General features: G+C 46.8%; 3 protein-coding genes across 4 annotated transcripts; 2 read left to right on the forward strand and 1 right to left on the reverse strand.

Annotated features, from left to right (window-relative positions):
- Positions 1–920: 920 nt before the first annotated feature.
- On the reverse strand, positions 921–3,147 carry J3458_016875 (uncharacterized protein). 2 transcript variants are annotated; one of them, XM_007815704.2, is made up of 3 exons: positions 2,935–3,147; positions 1,921–2,885; positions 921–1,869 (listed from the first exon to the last, which is right to left on the reverse strand). In XM_007815704.2, exons 1-3 carry the CDS (start codon positions 2,998–3,000, stop codon positions 1,404–1,406), a joined length of 1,497 nt encoding a protein of 498 aa, XP_007813895.2. In that variant the 5' UTR covers positions 3,001–3,147; the 3' UTR covers positions 921–1,403. The 2 variants fall into 2 exon arrangements, with proteins under 2 accessions (XP_007813895.2, XP_065973979.1); XM_066121046.1 differs by having other exon boundaries at positions 1,921–3,147.
- A 4,891-nt stretch (positions 3,148–8,038) lies between these two features.
- Positions 8,039–9,426, forward strand: J3458_016876 (uncharacterized protein). The gene has a single exon (XM_007815703.2). It carries the CDS (start codon positions 8,113–8,115, stop codon positions 8,749–8,751), a length of 639 nt encoding a protein of 212 aa, XP_007813894.1. The 5' UTR covers positions 8,039–8,112; the 3' UTR covers positions 8,752–9,426.
- A 24-nt stretch (positions 9,427–9,450) lies between these two features.
- Positions 9,451–10,385, forward strand: J3458_016877 (uncharacterized protein; the record flags this gene model as incomplete). The annotated part of the gene is made up of 1 exon (XM_066121047.1): positions 9,451–10,385. The coding sequence occupies exon 1, from the start codon at positions 10,053–10,055 to the stop codon at positions 10,383–10,385; it is 333 nt and encodes a 110-aa protein (XP_065973980.1). The 5' UTR covers positions 9,451–10,052.
- Positions 10,386–15,892: the final 5,507 nt, after the last annotated feature.

The raw sequence follows: 15,892 nt of genomic DNA on the forward strand, positions 1-15,892 counted from the left end.
AGTTTTACGAATAACTAGTATAAATTCTATATTATAAGCTAATAAAAAAAAGTGGGTCCTTATATAGTATTATAAGCTTAAAACTTAAAAAACTACATTTTATAGTTTTTATAGTATAGTGTAGTGTAGTGTGTTTTTAGAAAATTACATAATCTAGTTTTTAAGCTTATAATAAGCTAGAAGGACCCACTTTTTTATGTAATCTAATTGGTTATAATATTAGCTAATTTATGTATTTATTATAATAATTCAAGTATTTTATTAGATTTATTATTAATTATTTAAGCTTTTTTGAAAATTAAAAATGTAGTTTTCTTGTCAATGCTCTGGTTACAGCTAACCTTACTGCCAAAGGTTCTATTAGGTATCGCAGAAAAAGTGGATCCGATACATCGGTTAGACCTTTACGCAATCAAAGGGATTAATATTGCATAGATACAGTCAGCAGCCACTAATATAAATAAAGAAAATGCCTGGCTCTTGTTAGCAGTAAATCCCCTGTTAATAACCCCCACTAACTCCTTGTCAGGTCGCTTATGGCTAAACTTACAGGGGTCAACGGTTGTATTGCAAAGCTTAGGCTTAAAGTGGGTACATAGTGAAGCCGAGAGGAGATGCAGGAGGAGGTGCAGAGAGGATATAAGCCCAGTAGTGATTCCTGACTGGAGGAGTATGGACAGATCAAGTTTAGAATGACTCCCAGATAGGGGTCAATCAGTAAACCATAGCAATGGCTCCACGGCCGGCGGGGACCCGGGAGGCAGGCAGGACGAAGTGTTTAACAGTGTCAAGCTCAGGATTCAGGAACAGCCGTCAAGAAACCAGCGACATAGACCATGGAAATAGCTTATAGGGTGATGCCTGTGAGCAGCGCACGCTTTCGGCCAATCACATCCACCAAGAAGAGGGCATAAATTACTGTTAAAATAAACTTCACGATATTAAAGATAATAGTGATAAGAAGGCCCTCTTTACTACCGGTAATGCCGAGAATCTCGAACAGATCAGGAGCGTAGAGAGTGATGGAGCCAGCGCCAGACCATTGAGACAGCAACTGGACCATGGTGGCAAGGTATACACGGTAGAGGTTGCTCTTGTCAAGAACATCTTTCAATAAAAAACGGTTATTCTGATTTTATTCTGTAAGAATGTTTGGAGAGTCTTGTAAGGGCGCTGGATGAATTCTATTAGTGAGCAATGCGTTGATTTTGTCGCATAGTGAAACATTTGAAATGCCGGGTATCAGGGCCCATACTGCGCACAGCGTTGTGTCTCACTTCTCTCCAACAAGGCTCTGCGTGTGATATATTTGATTCACCGGGCCTATTTACGCACTGGGACAGCACCAGTGAGGACAAAGAACAAGACGTCGTCAGCCAACTATTATCATGCAGGCGACCTTGTCAAGCCCTTTTGAACCAGGTCAAGGGCAAATCGTCTCCCTCCATCCTAATGTCCAGGCCAAGCATGTCGGGTTTTCCATCAGGCCCAAGGACAATCTGGACTCTGTAGCAACCGGTTGGCCTCGTCACTGTTTTGTAGTCGTCAACAAAGAACCAAGCCAGCCACTGATCCCCAGACACGTATTGCAACTGAAAGGAAACATTTGTGCCAAACAGCTCAGACCGAGGAATAACGACCCGACACCCATCTGACGTAAGAGACAGCACGCTGGGGGACCCGTTTGCTGGTTTCCAGTCGTCACATCTCAGCGTCACATTGGCATATCCATAGCCGTCATTATAGTAGCTCCCTACCAAGTCGTCTAGTACTATGCCTGATGGCAATGCCTCGGCGCCTGTTCCCGGATACAGACGGGCCGAGCAGTTACGTAAACCATAATCCAAGTCTCTCAACAAGTCGTACCATCTGCCGCCTTGTTAATATTCCTAGTGCCTAGTGAAGGGCGTACTCACTCACCCTTGCTTAATATCATAACGGTTCGACGATGCCACCTCGAAATAGTTGAACAAGGTGGTGGAAAAGATGGAGTCGAGGGCCGCCACACTCTCCGTGTTGAGCATTATGACAAATCCAAATTTCCGAGCTGGAATAAATGCCATGTAGGACAGCATGCCGCTAACTCTTCCCGAGTGATACCAGACGGCTTCATTCTGGATCATGTTAGAACCCCAGCCCAGCCCGTAAAACTCGGTCCCAGAGTATATGCGCTTGTCCTGCTCTGACACCATGTGCGGCGCCTTAAGGGCTGCGTGGCCAGCCTTGGGAATGGGCCCCGATTCCGAAATCATGTGTCGTAGATACCGGGACCAGTCGAGGACGGACGAAATGGCCATTCCAGCAGCCGCGACGCTTCCCTCATCATTCCACGGCAACTCGCCGAACTGTTGCGTATCGTTGTTGTAGTAGTAGGCGTGGGCAAGGCGGCAGCCGCCGGCGAGTGCGTCGCCTGGGTGCAAGAATGTGTTAAACATGCCCATGGGGTGCCAGAGTCGGTCTCGGAAGAAGTCAGCCAGCCTTGTTCCGCTTATGCGCTCAACCACGTATCCTAATGTGCCGTACATCATGTTGCTATACTGCCATTTCACGCGGGGCTCCTGGGACATGGGGAGATGCCGAAATTTCCGAATCATGTCTACGGATGAGTTGCCGAACGGGCCTGAAAAGTCATGCCGTGGATAGCCAGTGCGGTGACATAGCGCATCCTCGAGCGTTATGTGGCCGGTAGCCCAAGCGTCGGATAGGACAAAGTCGTCCTTGAGTATGCTGGAGATGGGAGTGGTCCATTGCATATTGCTCCCGTTTTTGCGCTCGTCTACCAATATTGACAAAGCAGCGGCTGTCAATGACTTTGTCATACTACCACAGTAGAATAACGTCGAAGGCGTGACGGGCTCCGAACCCAGTGTTGCATACCCGAAGCCCTGTCGTCCGTGTTAGCACTGAAGCAGAGTTGTATGTGCCCGGGACAACCTTGGCCCAAGTTTTATTCCCCTCTGTAGCGGCCATGGCAAGTCCCGGAACATGCCATTCATTCATTTGCGCCAAGATGAATTGCTCGAATGTCTCGTTAGCGAATGCAACCGCATCTCCACCGTAGTGGCCGTTTGGCACGCCTCTGGTCGGAGGTGGCTGCAGTTTGGCCCCAGCTGCCGCATGGAGAAACAATGTCAAAGCCAATACAAGGGGCTTCATTGTCGAACAATCAAAGAAGAAGTAATTTATTCACTTGGCGTATTAAAGCTATGGGCGCCGGCATTTTATATGACATCTTTCTTATCTTCATCCCGGGCGCCAAGAGCAAAGGAAGGTCTAATGCCCGGGGGTTCCATTGTCTGACCGTCATTGGGCTTGTTTTGGCAGCTCATTTAATTGTCTGGGTTGAAATTGGTAATGCATTGATACTATTGGGCCTTCATTCCTATTAGATCATGCGGAAAACCAGGTCCATCTCCGGGATCCAAGACATTCAGGTGCCCATAGCACTTTCCTTACCAGGTATTTGGAGCCTAGGAATTATTCAAGAACACTTGGAAGAATCCTTCGCCTTCCACTAGTAAAAATACAGCTGCGTGATTATTCGATAAAGTCAAGTGTCATGGTTTCGTCCACTACACTCGACACCGCTTGGACCCTTCTACACACAACCAAGGGCCTGAGCGTAACGCAGAGCGTAGCATTTTCGCCGCCATAACACACCCTAGGCCTGCTTGGAGATAGGGTTGGTCCAGTCCCAGGCAGTTGCATTGATCTTGGGCTACTGTTATCAACCAAGTCCCGTATCCATGGTAGGATTATCAGACTGGTGTCCCGGAATCCGGAGTATTCCCAGCCAATCATTCACATCTCTCTTTATAGGCGACTTCTACGAGTACCTAAACGCCAAAGTAGACAGAGAAACAGAACACAAAAGGAGAGCTCTCGTTCTTAAGCACCTAAACTTGACGCCCGAGTAATTTCTCTTGTGCGTGGGTCCAGCCTGCAGGCCGGGCCCGAAGCCGAGAGTCTAAATCGAGCCATGCTGGGCTCAACCCGCTCAACTCGACTGGGGTGGTGTATTGGTATGTTATGCAGAGAGCCCATTACTTCAACAAAAACTTACAGTATACCTTTATAACGACGGCGTTAGAAGCACACAAACGAGGGGCAGGCTCATCAGGTGGTGAATCTAATTTGAAAGGGTTTTCACTCGATAGTAGTTCAAGAGAAACAAATTATCTTATGAATACATGTGTAATATCTGCAACTGCGACATTACAGCCAATTAGCAGGTAGTGAAACCGGGTCGAGGACTCGTGTTCTGGCATTCTCGTCTGCAACTACAAGCTTACCCAATGTCACACGGTTACACGAGGGCTAGATCCCCGGACCTAGGGCAGAAGGCCCTCACCGACTTCTTGTATTTATAGAGACCTTTGGTCCCTCGAGGACTTGGAGAACCAACGACCTTTGATATCAAAGACTGTTATTAAATGAATTGAGCTATTGACTCCAAGCCCTCACAGAGCCCTTGTCGCACCCAACGTATAAATATATACAGGGCCTTGCAATACGAGTACGTGATATGTGCAAGTCATTGAGAAGGACACCATGTCCATCATTCAATTCGCAAACGCGCCAAGTCATTGAGAAAAAAAAATCGAATTGCGTCGTTCCGAATCGCCTAATGTGGTGGCCGTACTCTTCCGCTTTGTACACGAGGCTCCCTCTGCTTATATCCAAGCAAAATTACCGACCTATATTCAGCTTATTGTCGCTTCTGAAGTTCTAGCACGGCTGAGTTACTGGTTTCCTATAGATAGCTGGTGCATTTCCACCGACAGGAACAGGTCGGACCCCAGAGTCTCCGAGCTCGCCGATTTTCTTTGTACATGCCTCGGTGTCTCTCGTATTCTGGCAGCTCCAGCTCATTTACGCAGACTATCTTGATAGGTGCGTCAAGCTCTGCTGTGCTGCAAGATTCTGGACGAGGGGCGTCCCCAACTCTGTTAGGAGCTTGCTCAGTCTTCCCCATGCAACACCGATAGAGCAAAACACTAGAGAGTAGTACTACAACCACACTCAGCAGAAGAAACACTATGATAGCGACGATCTACCCTCGGGTCAGCGCATTGTTTTACGCAGTAGAGAGACAATGTTGCTGGAAGGTATATTGCTTTCCGTAGGGGTGGAAATCTGGCTGAGAGAACTGGCCTCTTTTTCAGGAACGTAGAACAATTTGAGCACACACAAGAGGACCCGCGTGTGAGAACAAGCAGTTAATTCCACCGTTCGTGAAGTATTTAATGCGTAGACAGTAGTGACTGTCTCGACTTTCGCAAGAGCTGCTACGCATGCGTACCTCTATAAGCTGTATGTGCAAGCGTAGCTACTAAGGGGTGGTCAGATGGCCGGTTCCGCAACATTGGAGTAAAACATGATAGCATTTACATAGGACAGCACCCAATTGCCATATCGCCGCTGGCGAAGGACTCCCAGACTTCCACGTTGGTTGCTGCGACAAGCGTGACGCTAGGGGCGACCAGAGTGCATGTGGTATCCATCAGGCCACGCGGTGCCGGGAGAAAATGTAGAGGTCTTACGTTCTATCACGTCTTATATATAGGTAAAAGCTGAGTTGCATCTCCACAACCGTAGGAGAAAAGCGATGGACCGAGACATAAGCAATCGCTGCATCGAGGCAGTCCGGTGCCATGGTAATTGGGGCGAGCGGGCCGGCATTGGTCGTACGTGTTGGAATAGACGTTGTAGCCGTCGATTGCCTGGTTGTGCTTGTCCCCATTATCTAACAATCGGTTTGGCGACTCTTAATGCGGATGTTGGGCTATATTTGCCGGCACAACTGCGGGCCTTGCTGGTGTTTTGTGGCCAGGGAGTCAATTCTTGAGCTCACATCTTGACAAAGGTTGGAGAGTGTTGAAAAGGGACAGGAGCGCGAATAGCAATGCCCATGAAAAGTCATCTGAACCGTCGTTATTACCTACCTAGTGCCGCACATTACATAGGCGTACAACGTACAACACATCAAATACTGTGATGTGGCTTTATAACGATGACGACAAATCCAACATTGGGGCAAACACTGATACTCTACAGGCATATCCGCCGACGAGGCAAGGGTACGAGCAGATGACTCATGGGTATCGCTTTCCCATAATCACTGCGGCAAGGCACATTCCAACCCTTAGGTGTTTGCTAGTGACTTTAGCAGTTGTCTTGTTGCAGCATACCAATATTTCGAGTACGGTAAACCAGGTCTGTAAGAATCTTTTGTGAGGATTATGTTTTTTTTTTTTTACCGCGTCACGAGCTTCCTGCCAATCGTGCCAAAGCCGCTGTTGAAGCTGTTGAAGCTGTTGAAGCTGTTGAAGCTGTTGAAGCTGTTGAAGCTGTTGAAGCTGTTGAAGCTGTTGAAGCTGTTGAAGCTGTTGAAGCTGTTGAAGCTGTTGAAGCTGTTGAAGCTGTTGAAGCTGTTGAAGCTGTTGAAGCTGTTGAAGCTGTTGAAGCTGTTGAAGCTGTTGAAGCTGTTGAAGCTGTTGAAGCTGTTGAAGCTGTTGAAGCTTGTGGCAGCCCTCGGCAACGCGCTCGTCAACGTGCTCAAAACAAGGGCTCTTTTCAATGATACGCTACGCATCGCGTGCCACAGCTAAAAGAGCCTCGTGGCGGTTATCCCAATCCTTTGACTGGCGCTTACAGCTTTAAATATTACTGAGCAGCTTTAATTTTCCCTGCCAATTGGTGGGTGCATATGGTGTTAAAGGAAGAAAAACGCGTGGGAGGCTGTAAAATTCAGCCCTTAAAGTGAGGGCCTAATGACGATAAAAACACTAAAATGTATGGTGACTAAGCCTGAGGCTAATGATATTATAAGAAACCTAGATATTAATTTACCAGGGATAAACCTTAAATAACCGTGAATTATCGTAAAAACCTGAATATCGCCAAGATACAGGATCATTATAGACATGGTTTGCTGTACTTCGTATTAGGAGCTGTATGCATGAGCGCTGTAACCCACAACTAACCCGATTGGGTCGGGAGCTCCATAACCTATACACCCCTTGCTGTGTTCCACACATAAAAGAATAATTGTGTGTTGTCTTCAAAAAACGCGCTTGGTAATTGCGGTATTTTCAGCTTCAAAATTCAATGGCTTTAGGTGGCAGTAGCATTAAAAGAGCCCAGTTCGCTCAAAAACGCGAAATTAACTGCGGTTACCTTATTATTCGGGTCCTTTTTAGGTGCGCCGCCCGCCCCCCCCACACACATTACGATGCCCTCAAGCGGCTATAAAAAAAACGCGAAAATATGAAGTCGCGTATCTAAGTGATTATATGTAAGGGCGTAGCTAGCGGGATGTGCGTATATCAAGGTTTAGCGCGATATAGGCTATAGCGCTCATGCATGCAGCTCCCAATAGATGTCAACGGTACTCAATATTTCGTGAACAGCAGATAAGACAAGGCGCTGGCTATTTCGATCAGGAACACGTATGATTTTGAAGCTGGGCTGGGCAGGGCATTTTTTTTTTTTTTAAAAAAAAGGGAAGAAACGTGTTGACGAGGGAACACGGGCATTTGCTATGCGTTTTTTTTTTATTGAATGAAGAATTAATTAGTGCTATAGTACCTCCGTAGTATAGCATTTTCAAACTCATTAATGCAAGGATGTTCCGTGAGCTGAGGGTAGATAGAATACGAGTTGGCAATATGGAAAAGTCGTTGACGTCATCGTATGGATGCTGGAACTGTCGGCCGCGGCAATGCTCTTTCTCTTTCCTGTTTAGGGCGGCTGGGATGCTGCATGCCCCACAGAAAGCCGCCGATGGCTCTGAGATATTCTGGAACTTGGCCAGAACTTGGTCAGAATTTGGCCAGAACATGCCACCAGACTCCATCACCCCACCAGCGAGCCACGGCATGACCACCTCACCATTTACCGCAAGAACATGATGGCAACTTCCCGTATCTTCCACTCAGAAATGCCAAACCACGCTGTCTTCTTTCTCAAGTATAAATAAACCATCCTCATCCCCAAAGTTTTCTCTTCAAGACTCACAACTTCAGCATAATTCTTCAGATAATTTACACATTCTCAAAAAGCGCAAAAACTAACTCTTCCTACACGCGTTTCTAAACTCTCACACTCAAAATGGCTTTTTTCCCACGAGCATTTTTCGACGACTCTCACTCCTTCACCCCTCTCTTCCGCCTGCTCAACGACTTCGACAAGTACAGTCGTCAAGGCACTTCTTCCGGTGACAGCAAGCGGGGCGGCGATGCCCTTTGGCAACCCGCATTCGACGTCCGCGAAACTGGTGACAGTTACGAACTTCACGGCGAACTGCCCGGTCTGACCAAGGAAAATGTCCATATTGAATTCGCCGAGCCCCAGACCTTGATTGTTCGCGGTAGATCCGAGAGATCGTACACTTCGGGAACTCCACCCTCCAGGGCCCTTGAACAATCCAACCACAAGGGCGCCATCGCTGAGGGCAGCGGAACGTCCCAACACAAGGCGACTGTCGAAGATGCCGACCAAGGAAGCAAACAAGGAAAGCAGCCCGCTCAGCAAGGCGAAACTGCCGTTCAAAAGTCAAACGAGAAGGATTCCGAGCACGGCGTCAAGTACTGGCTTTCTGAGCGCAGCATCGGCGAATTTTCTCGAACTTTCAATTTCCCTACGCCAGTTGACCAGGATGCTGTTACCGCAAGTTTCAAGGATGGTATTCTGAGCGTTGTTGTGCCAAAGGCCAAGAAGCAGTCCTCTCGACGTATTGCTATCAACTAAAAGCACGTTTTGTTAATTTTTACTTTTAATTCAACTTTTTCATGACACTTCGGCTTCTCAAGGTATTATCAGAATTTCAGAATGTGAAGGTGCTATTGTTGTCACCAAGACCAAGTGAACCAGTCCTGCAAATCTTAAAATACATCTTTTAAGTTATTTGAATAGATGTGAATTCGTTTATTTCCAGGCCAATTCCGTACAGTGCAATTCGCTAGGTAACTACAATCCTTCCGATTCCTGCCTATTCAATTAGCCTCGGTTGTATCGCCACAACCTGCTATTAGGTATCAAAATCTTACTACTCACCTTTCTTGGTTTGTTTCCCTGCCTTTTTCTGTTTACTTTGCGGCAGGGTGCAGCCGGTCGGGCAACTAAGAGAATTCGCAGGTCAAGTGCTTTTCTTCTCTGAAGATAAGGAGCAACATCAATTTTTCCGTTTTCAGGTACTCACTGTCTGTCACATGGGTATCACACCAGGGTATCACAACATCTGGGCACCGAGCGGCCCTTGATGCTGACGATGGTTTCACAAGGGCTCAAGACCTAGTTGGAAGCCTAAGGCGTCGGTGGCTTCTAGCCCCGAGTGCTCGCCGCTGCTTTGTATAAATAAGGGCCTTCTGCCCAAGGGAACTATGAACTTTTGATTCCCAAAAGAGTTGTTAGCCTAATTTGAACCTTTATTTGCAAGTCCTGGTACTGAAGTCCTACAAGCCCTTGTCACACGAGGGCACGAGACCCCCTAGGTGGTTGACGCTCTCGCTCGCCAGGAACATTTAATCTTTGTGGCAATCTCTCCATGTTGCATGTTCAAAACTTAAACTTGAGACCACAGCTGCAGTGACTTTACAGCGTCGGGACCACTAGTTCTGCCGGAGGCTGGCCAATGCCACGTACTTGAGACGCTCAGTTGATGCTCAACCTAAAGCCTCAAGTATTTATTGGCGTGTTGGCTCTTAAGTAACCCCGCCTTCTCCTTTCGCCTCTTACTTTTGGACATCAAATCCTATACTGTAAACCGAAGAAACGCCTGAAACATGCGGACTTCAATCCACGGAGCACCGAAATCTGCTCGATGCAATTGAAGAGCTACGATCCAGGGGACTTGGAAAGTATGTTGACTCGCCGGAAATTTCCCTACTCAGCTAGTCCTTCGCCGTCATGCTCGAAACGCCGTCATAATATCTATCAATCCCGATCCGGAGAGACCAGCTGAGGAGAAAGCGCGGCTTAGACGCCTCAGCCTAGACACTCAATCTTCTGAGCCGGACGTTGGTACCATCCTTGAGAAAGCAAAGAAAGCCATGCGTCTTTCAGAAACAAGAAAGTTTGGTACTGATGTCCTCCGCATTGAGCCATGTGGTCCATTTCAACCACATCTGACTATGGTCGAACTTCCCGGGCTGTTTCGAGCGGGCAATCAAGACCAATCTGCTGAAGACGCGCTTATAGTTAGCAAGATGGTTCGCGATTATGTTAGAAGACCTCAAAGCATTACACTTGCGGTAGTGTCGGCAAAAAGCGACTTTGCTTTGCAGGTGATCACTGAGATGGCTTACGAGCTCGATCCGCATGGTCTCCGGAGTTCGCACCCTTGGCCTCATCACGAAGCCAGATGCATTGGACTCTGGATCTGACAGCGAGACTGCCCACATTAGGCTTGCTTAAAACCAGGATGTAGTATTTCGACTTGGCTGGCATGTTTTGAAGAACCAAGACTTTAAAATGAGGCACGTCAGTTCAGATGAGCGAGATGAGGCTGAAGAGGCATTTTTCTCATCTGGGCCGTGGGCTGCTTTGGATAACAAAGATCTCGGAGTGAAATCGCCAAGGCCGAAGATCAGTTACGTTTTCAAGAAGCAGATACTACAACAGCTGCCGACTTTTGTCCAGGACATTGACGTCGAGATCACGAATTGCAGGAATCACGTAAACCGACTTGGTACCGCGCGCACTACGCCAGCGGAGCAACGCGGTTATCCATTTCAAGTCAGACGAGACTTCACAAAACTTATGCGGGCTGCTGTAGATGGGAAATACAATGATGCATTCCTTGGTAGCGCCAAAACTGATGAAGGTCGTCAGGAACGCCTCAGAGCCCGGGCGCAAGAAAGTTTTACCTTCTTCGCCGCAAACCTGCGTCAACGCGGCCAGAAGAAAATTATAGTGGACTATCAAGATGAAGCGAAGCTTTCCCGGCGTCCGATCGCGAGATCTTCGTACATGAAAGAGGTCAAGGATTCAATGAGACGAAGCAGAGGGCGTGGATTGCCTGGCACGTTCAATCCACTCATCATCGGAGAGCTATTGTGGAGCAGTGTCACGACCATGGGACGGCATCGTCGCAGATGTGAAGAGTGATGTCCTCAGAATCGTTTATAAGGTAGCAAAAACTATCGTGGAGCAAGTCGCAGTTAAAGAGGCTGCAGAAGGAATCCTCCAAGTTATCAATAAGGAGGCTATTCACTAGATGTTCTTAGTGACGACTTGGACTGCGAATTCCAGAAACTGCTTCTACCGTACCGCACTGTCCATCCGATTACATACAACCACTATCTTGCGGACACCGTTCGGAAGATCCAAGAGGACAGACGCCGACAGAGGCTCAGAGAGGGATTTGGGAAGCGTTGGGAGACGAACTGCGCCCTGGGGCTCACAACGTGTACATGAATCCTTCAGAATTAATTGCTCAGCTGGAAGACCACACTGAAGTCGACATGGAATCATGCGCTGACGATCAATTACGGGGAAGCGTATTACAAAGTAAGCATTCTTCCGACTGCTTTCTAACCATTATCTTTCTAATTGTAACTGGTACATTCAAACAATATGCTAACATGACGGCCTGTTTGAAAGCTTGCTAGCAAGAGACTCATAGACGGTATCAGTGTGCTGGCTGTATAATGTCGTCTTATTAGTAGACTTCCTTCCTTTTTTCAGTCAGACGCAGGACTTGGTCTCGGTGATGAAGAAGCTCTTTGTTTGGCTGGGAAAAGCGCATATTTCGCTTCAGAGCGAAGGCTCATTAAAGAAAAACTTGCAGTTCTCGAAGTCAGCAAAGTCGAACTGAGGAAGTCCAATGTTCATCGTTCACCGGCTTCTCCCTCAGGCAGCTCATACGATGATATAATCACCGAGTACAGTAAAAAAGCTCCAAATGAGGTTGAGTTTGCGAATATTGACTCGGGAAAGCTGGCAGCGGCTCAGACGCCAGATGATGAAGTAGATGTTGAGACACATGTGGAGTCGCGTCAAGATGATGTTCCTTCCGAAAGCTTTCATCCCAATAACGTAGATTCTGGATCCTTTCAGCACGACAAAAGCTAGGTTATTATTGGGGTAATTTTGCGCTGGGCAAAAAGGATACGAAGGAGAAAAAGAAGCATGGTTTTGCGAGCGATAGACAATATACTTACTATCCTGGCCGCGCTTAATTTTGCCAGCTCAACATTACCCAAAACTCAGATATGAATTCTGCATTAGCCTTTGAGCCACGAATACGATGTGGCTATACAGGAGTGCAGATTGTGGAGAGGGGATTGCCAGAAAGGACGCCCATCTGTAACAAGGTTAAGAAGTCACAAAATATTCAGTGTATTATTGAGCGTAATAATGATTGTCAAGTCAGTTCCCTAAATTCTTGGGATTGGAAAATGCTGAAGAAGGCGTTGGAGTTTCTCCAATACTCGTATGAGCCAGCATTGGAAGCCCAAGGCGATATGGCCTCAATCTCACAGTCACTTGAGCTGCTAGACCTTCTAGGACGCTGCAAGAAGTGGAGGGTAAGCGACTATTTTCATCCATCTTGCTTCGGTGTTCACATTTTATACAACCTGCTAAGCAGAAACTTAAGCGCACTATTCGAGCCCGAGCAACGGTGATGATGGCATGGTTCGCGGTGTCAAAATATACTGGTTTGTGCTCAATAAGGATTGTACCAACACTAATAATGTCCCCGTGTACTCTGTAGCGCTTCTTCTTTATCCCTTTAGGCGCAAGAGCCGTCATAGAAGAATGCTAAACTATTGAACGGCACGATAGCGCGTTTAAAGCTGCTTGTAGCCTTTGGGAGGAAGAGTACAATCTCAACGTCGAGAGACACCCACGGAGCAATGCCCAAGTGTGTCTGTCTTGGCAAAGCCTAGAGACACTATAACTCCAAAGAGGCGCTTAGTAGTCAGAAATAAGCTGATTGGAAAGCACGCGATAAGGACGATTTCGACAGCTTTATCTCTGAAGGACCTATTGCGTGTGCTTCTGGCACTACGCTGCTTCAAGGTTAATGCAGTGAGGATTTTCGTATGGGATTCCCTCGACTTAGCCGGATAGTTATAAAAACTCTCTGTGCTGGGTGAGTCTGACGGACTAGAGAAACCTTTGTCAAGCACTCACCGAACGGGTAGACAGGACAGGCTGCATATGCTGGTTGACGGCATTGGGCAGGTTGGAGGCGTTGGCAACTGCCTGCTGAGGGGCATACAAACCCCCTTCTGGGGATGAGATGGACTTCCCCTGCGACCCAGAGTCTACATACGGTGATATATAAGAGCATCCAAGCCAAATAGGAGCAATTCCGAACCCCAGGGTACATGGGATTACTCAAAACAGTGATAGCATTTGAGTCATTTATCTTTATATGCATGAATATGTTATATGAATATGTAAGTTCCTCGATAACTTGAATGTGATATGAATTTGTTGGCATGCATATTCATGACGCCATGTCTGCAGTCAAGTGCCGAGAGGTGGTTGGCGAAAAGGCCGACGTTGGTCATGAGGTCGTAGGTTACGTACGGAGTAGGTGAACAAGAATTGATCACAAATGATAAGCCAATGGGCTCACTGATTCCCATTCATTTGAGCGGTAACGTGCAGGAAAAGTCTCTGACGGGGATAGTACCCAGTGGGAATCGAAAAACAAATCAATAGGTACATTCGTGCCCACGTCTCTATTATTACAATAAAAGTCAAGTATTACTAATACCCCTCAACACATTAATCGGCAGCGTTCTCAGCCAAGATACACGTAGAAATAGTTGACACCCTTCTGGAGCAGATTCAAAAGCCACCTGGGACATTTTCGCACTCAACGGGGCCTGAATTATGTCTCAGGTGTTCCGGCAATGGTCCTGGTTTTGGGAGATGCTTCCGCGATTGAGCGACGAGCCGTGCAGATCTGACCAGATTCGGACCTCCAATCGACTAAGTGATGACTCTAGCATTGCAGGATAATTCACAACACCCGCTGACATCCGAGGAAATCTCGAAGTAGGAATGGTAGTATTCGCTGCAACGTCCAGAGGTCGGTCAACAGGCATGCGGGGAAAGGTCCCCCCCAAGAAGAACAATCCAAACTACTATTGGCAGATTATGCAAAGAATCCGTTCACGTTTTTCTATCACGGCCTGCGGCTCTTTTCTTACACCGAGTGAATCCCTTCCCAAGTATTATCATGCAACATGTGTCCGCGTCCTCAGATGATAGGCACAGGCATAAAACTGAGTATGATGGACATTGGAGACCCTTCTGATGGAACGACTATCAATATGGTGTATGGTCACGGACTCACAGGTAAGCGCGCTTATCATTATGTGATGGTTGAATGAGACAACATAAACTGACCGTGCTGTGTGATCAAGATGGAGGGTACGTGTATTCATAGCCAACATTCATCATGTGCTCTTGGCCATTTTTGCTCCTAGTGAACTCAAACTCGCATTAAAACCAATTGCCCGCGCCGAGTATATAAGCCAAGGACCATCCACTCTCGAAACCATCTTTCATCCTTACCAGAAACTCATCAATCACACACAGCTAAACTCAAAAATTTACTTACACTGCGGGCTGAAAACCCTTAGATTGCGAATATGCAGTTTGCCATTGTTCTGTCACTCATTGCCACCGCTTCTGCGGATGGCCTTCTACCCTCTTGTTCTATCGCCAGCGGCTCTCCCTGTGGTATCGCCAGTGCCCTGGGGCAAAATATCACCTTCCCTAATTGCACGTGCAATCCTACCTGTGAGGGTACGGTCACCATCCTGGATGTTGATTTTAATGCTGTATGTCCTTCCCATGCCCTTGTATTACTGTAATCACGATCATAATGCTAACCTTTTACAGAAAATCGGCGTAAGTAGTGAGCAATGAGAAATGAACTCGAAAGGAATGTCTGCTGACGTAGTTTCGTGTTGGATCGGGTAGACCTGCGTAAGTGCTTGTATCTTATGACAGACCGTGGTATTTGCTGATTTGATTATATCTCCAGGAGTAAACTGACGGCCGGATATATACATATAAAGATACCGGTGGTGTTATAGGATTGCACATAGCGGCTGCATGCAGCCTGCTTACAGTATGGAGTGATATCATTTGACAACCTACATAGCTTCCAGTAAAATACCAAGCCCATTGTCAATGCGATGTATAGCTAGCCCTGCCGTGATATTATATCTTTTAGTCGTAAACTATCGATGCTAATTATATTGTGTTCCAAGGTGTACAAACCAGGGCGATCACAAAGTTAGCGCTGGTCACGATCCAAGCAAGGCTACCACAAACAAGTTAACCAGTGAAAGCTCAAGTATCAATATGTAGTAGCCTGTAGTAGTAGATTCTTTGAATGCTAATAAGTACCGCGACAGCCGCGACACGAACGTTGCAGGAGCAGAGCAGTGCGTTGCTTGTATTGTATTCTTTGCATCTTTGCTACGATCCAGTCGGGACAAGGCGACTATGTGAAAAACACAACCTAAAAGAGGGTACGTCTAGTAGAAAGAAAAAGACAACTTAATAAACTATATTAAGTGTTTATTCTATCCCAATGCTTGTGCAAGCACTGCATAAGGTAGGGCCCGATTGTACGAACACCGTGTGTGTAGTAGTGCCCAAAGAAAGACCCATGATATACCGAACGAAACACCGTACGTGATCTTTATGAAAGCTTATGAGAACTAGCAATTTTTAAAGCTTTATACACAAGATTGTGATTTTCAGTTTGTAATAAACTTATGATATAGCCAATGCTCGTCGAGTGCTAGTAAAGGCAGCATGTCCAGCCCGTGATGCTTATAAAGAATCCCGAAAGTCTGCCATCGTGTGACAAAATAGAATGAAGAACCTAACAACTATGCCAATTCAAAGCGGA

Source organism: Metarhizium acridum (assembly GCF_019434415.1).
Source record: "Metarhizium acridum strain ARSEF 324 chromosome Unknown scaffold_405, whole genome shotgun sequence".
Lineage (NCBI taxonomy): Eukaryota > Fungi > Ascomycota > Sordariomycetes > Hypocreales > Clavicipitaceae > Metarhizium > Metarhizium acridum.

What these genes read in the sequence shown, in the direction of transcription:
- J3458_016875 (XM_007815704.2), bottom strand. Translation starts at nt 3,000, where the DNA reads ATGAATGAATGGCATGTTCCGGGACTTGCCATGGCCGCTACAGAGGGG. An exon ending in GGAATAAAACTTGGGCCAAG is followed by an intron (nt 2,886 to 2,934) that starts GTTGTCCCGGGC and finishes CACGGACGACAG; the next exon opens with GGCTTCGGGTATGCAACACT. An exon ending in CGTTATGATATTAAGCAAGG is followed by an intron (nt 1,870 to 1,920) that starts GTGAGTGAGTAC and finishes ACAAGGCGGCAG; the next exon opens with ATGGTACGACTTGTTGAGAG.
- J3458_016876 (XM_007815703.2), top strand. Translation starts at nt 8,113, where the DNA reads ATGGCTTTTTTCCCACGAGCATTTTTCGACGACTCTCACTCCTTCACC.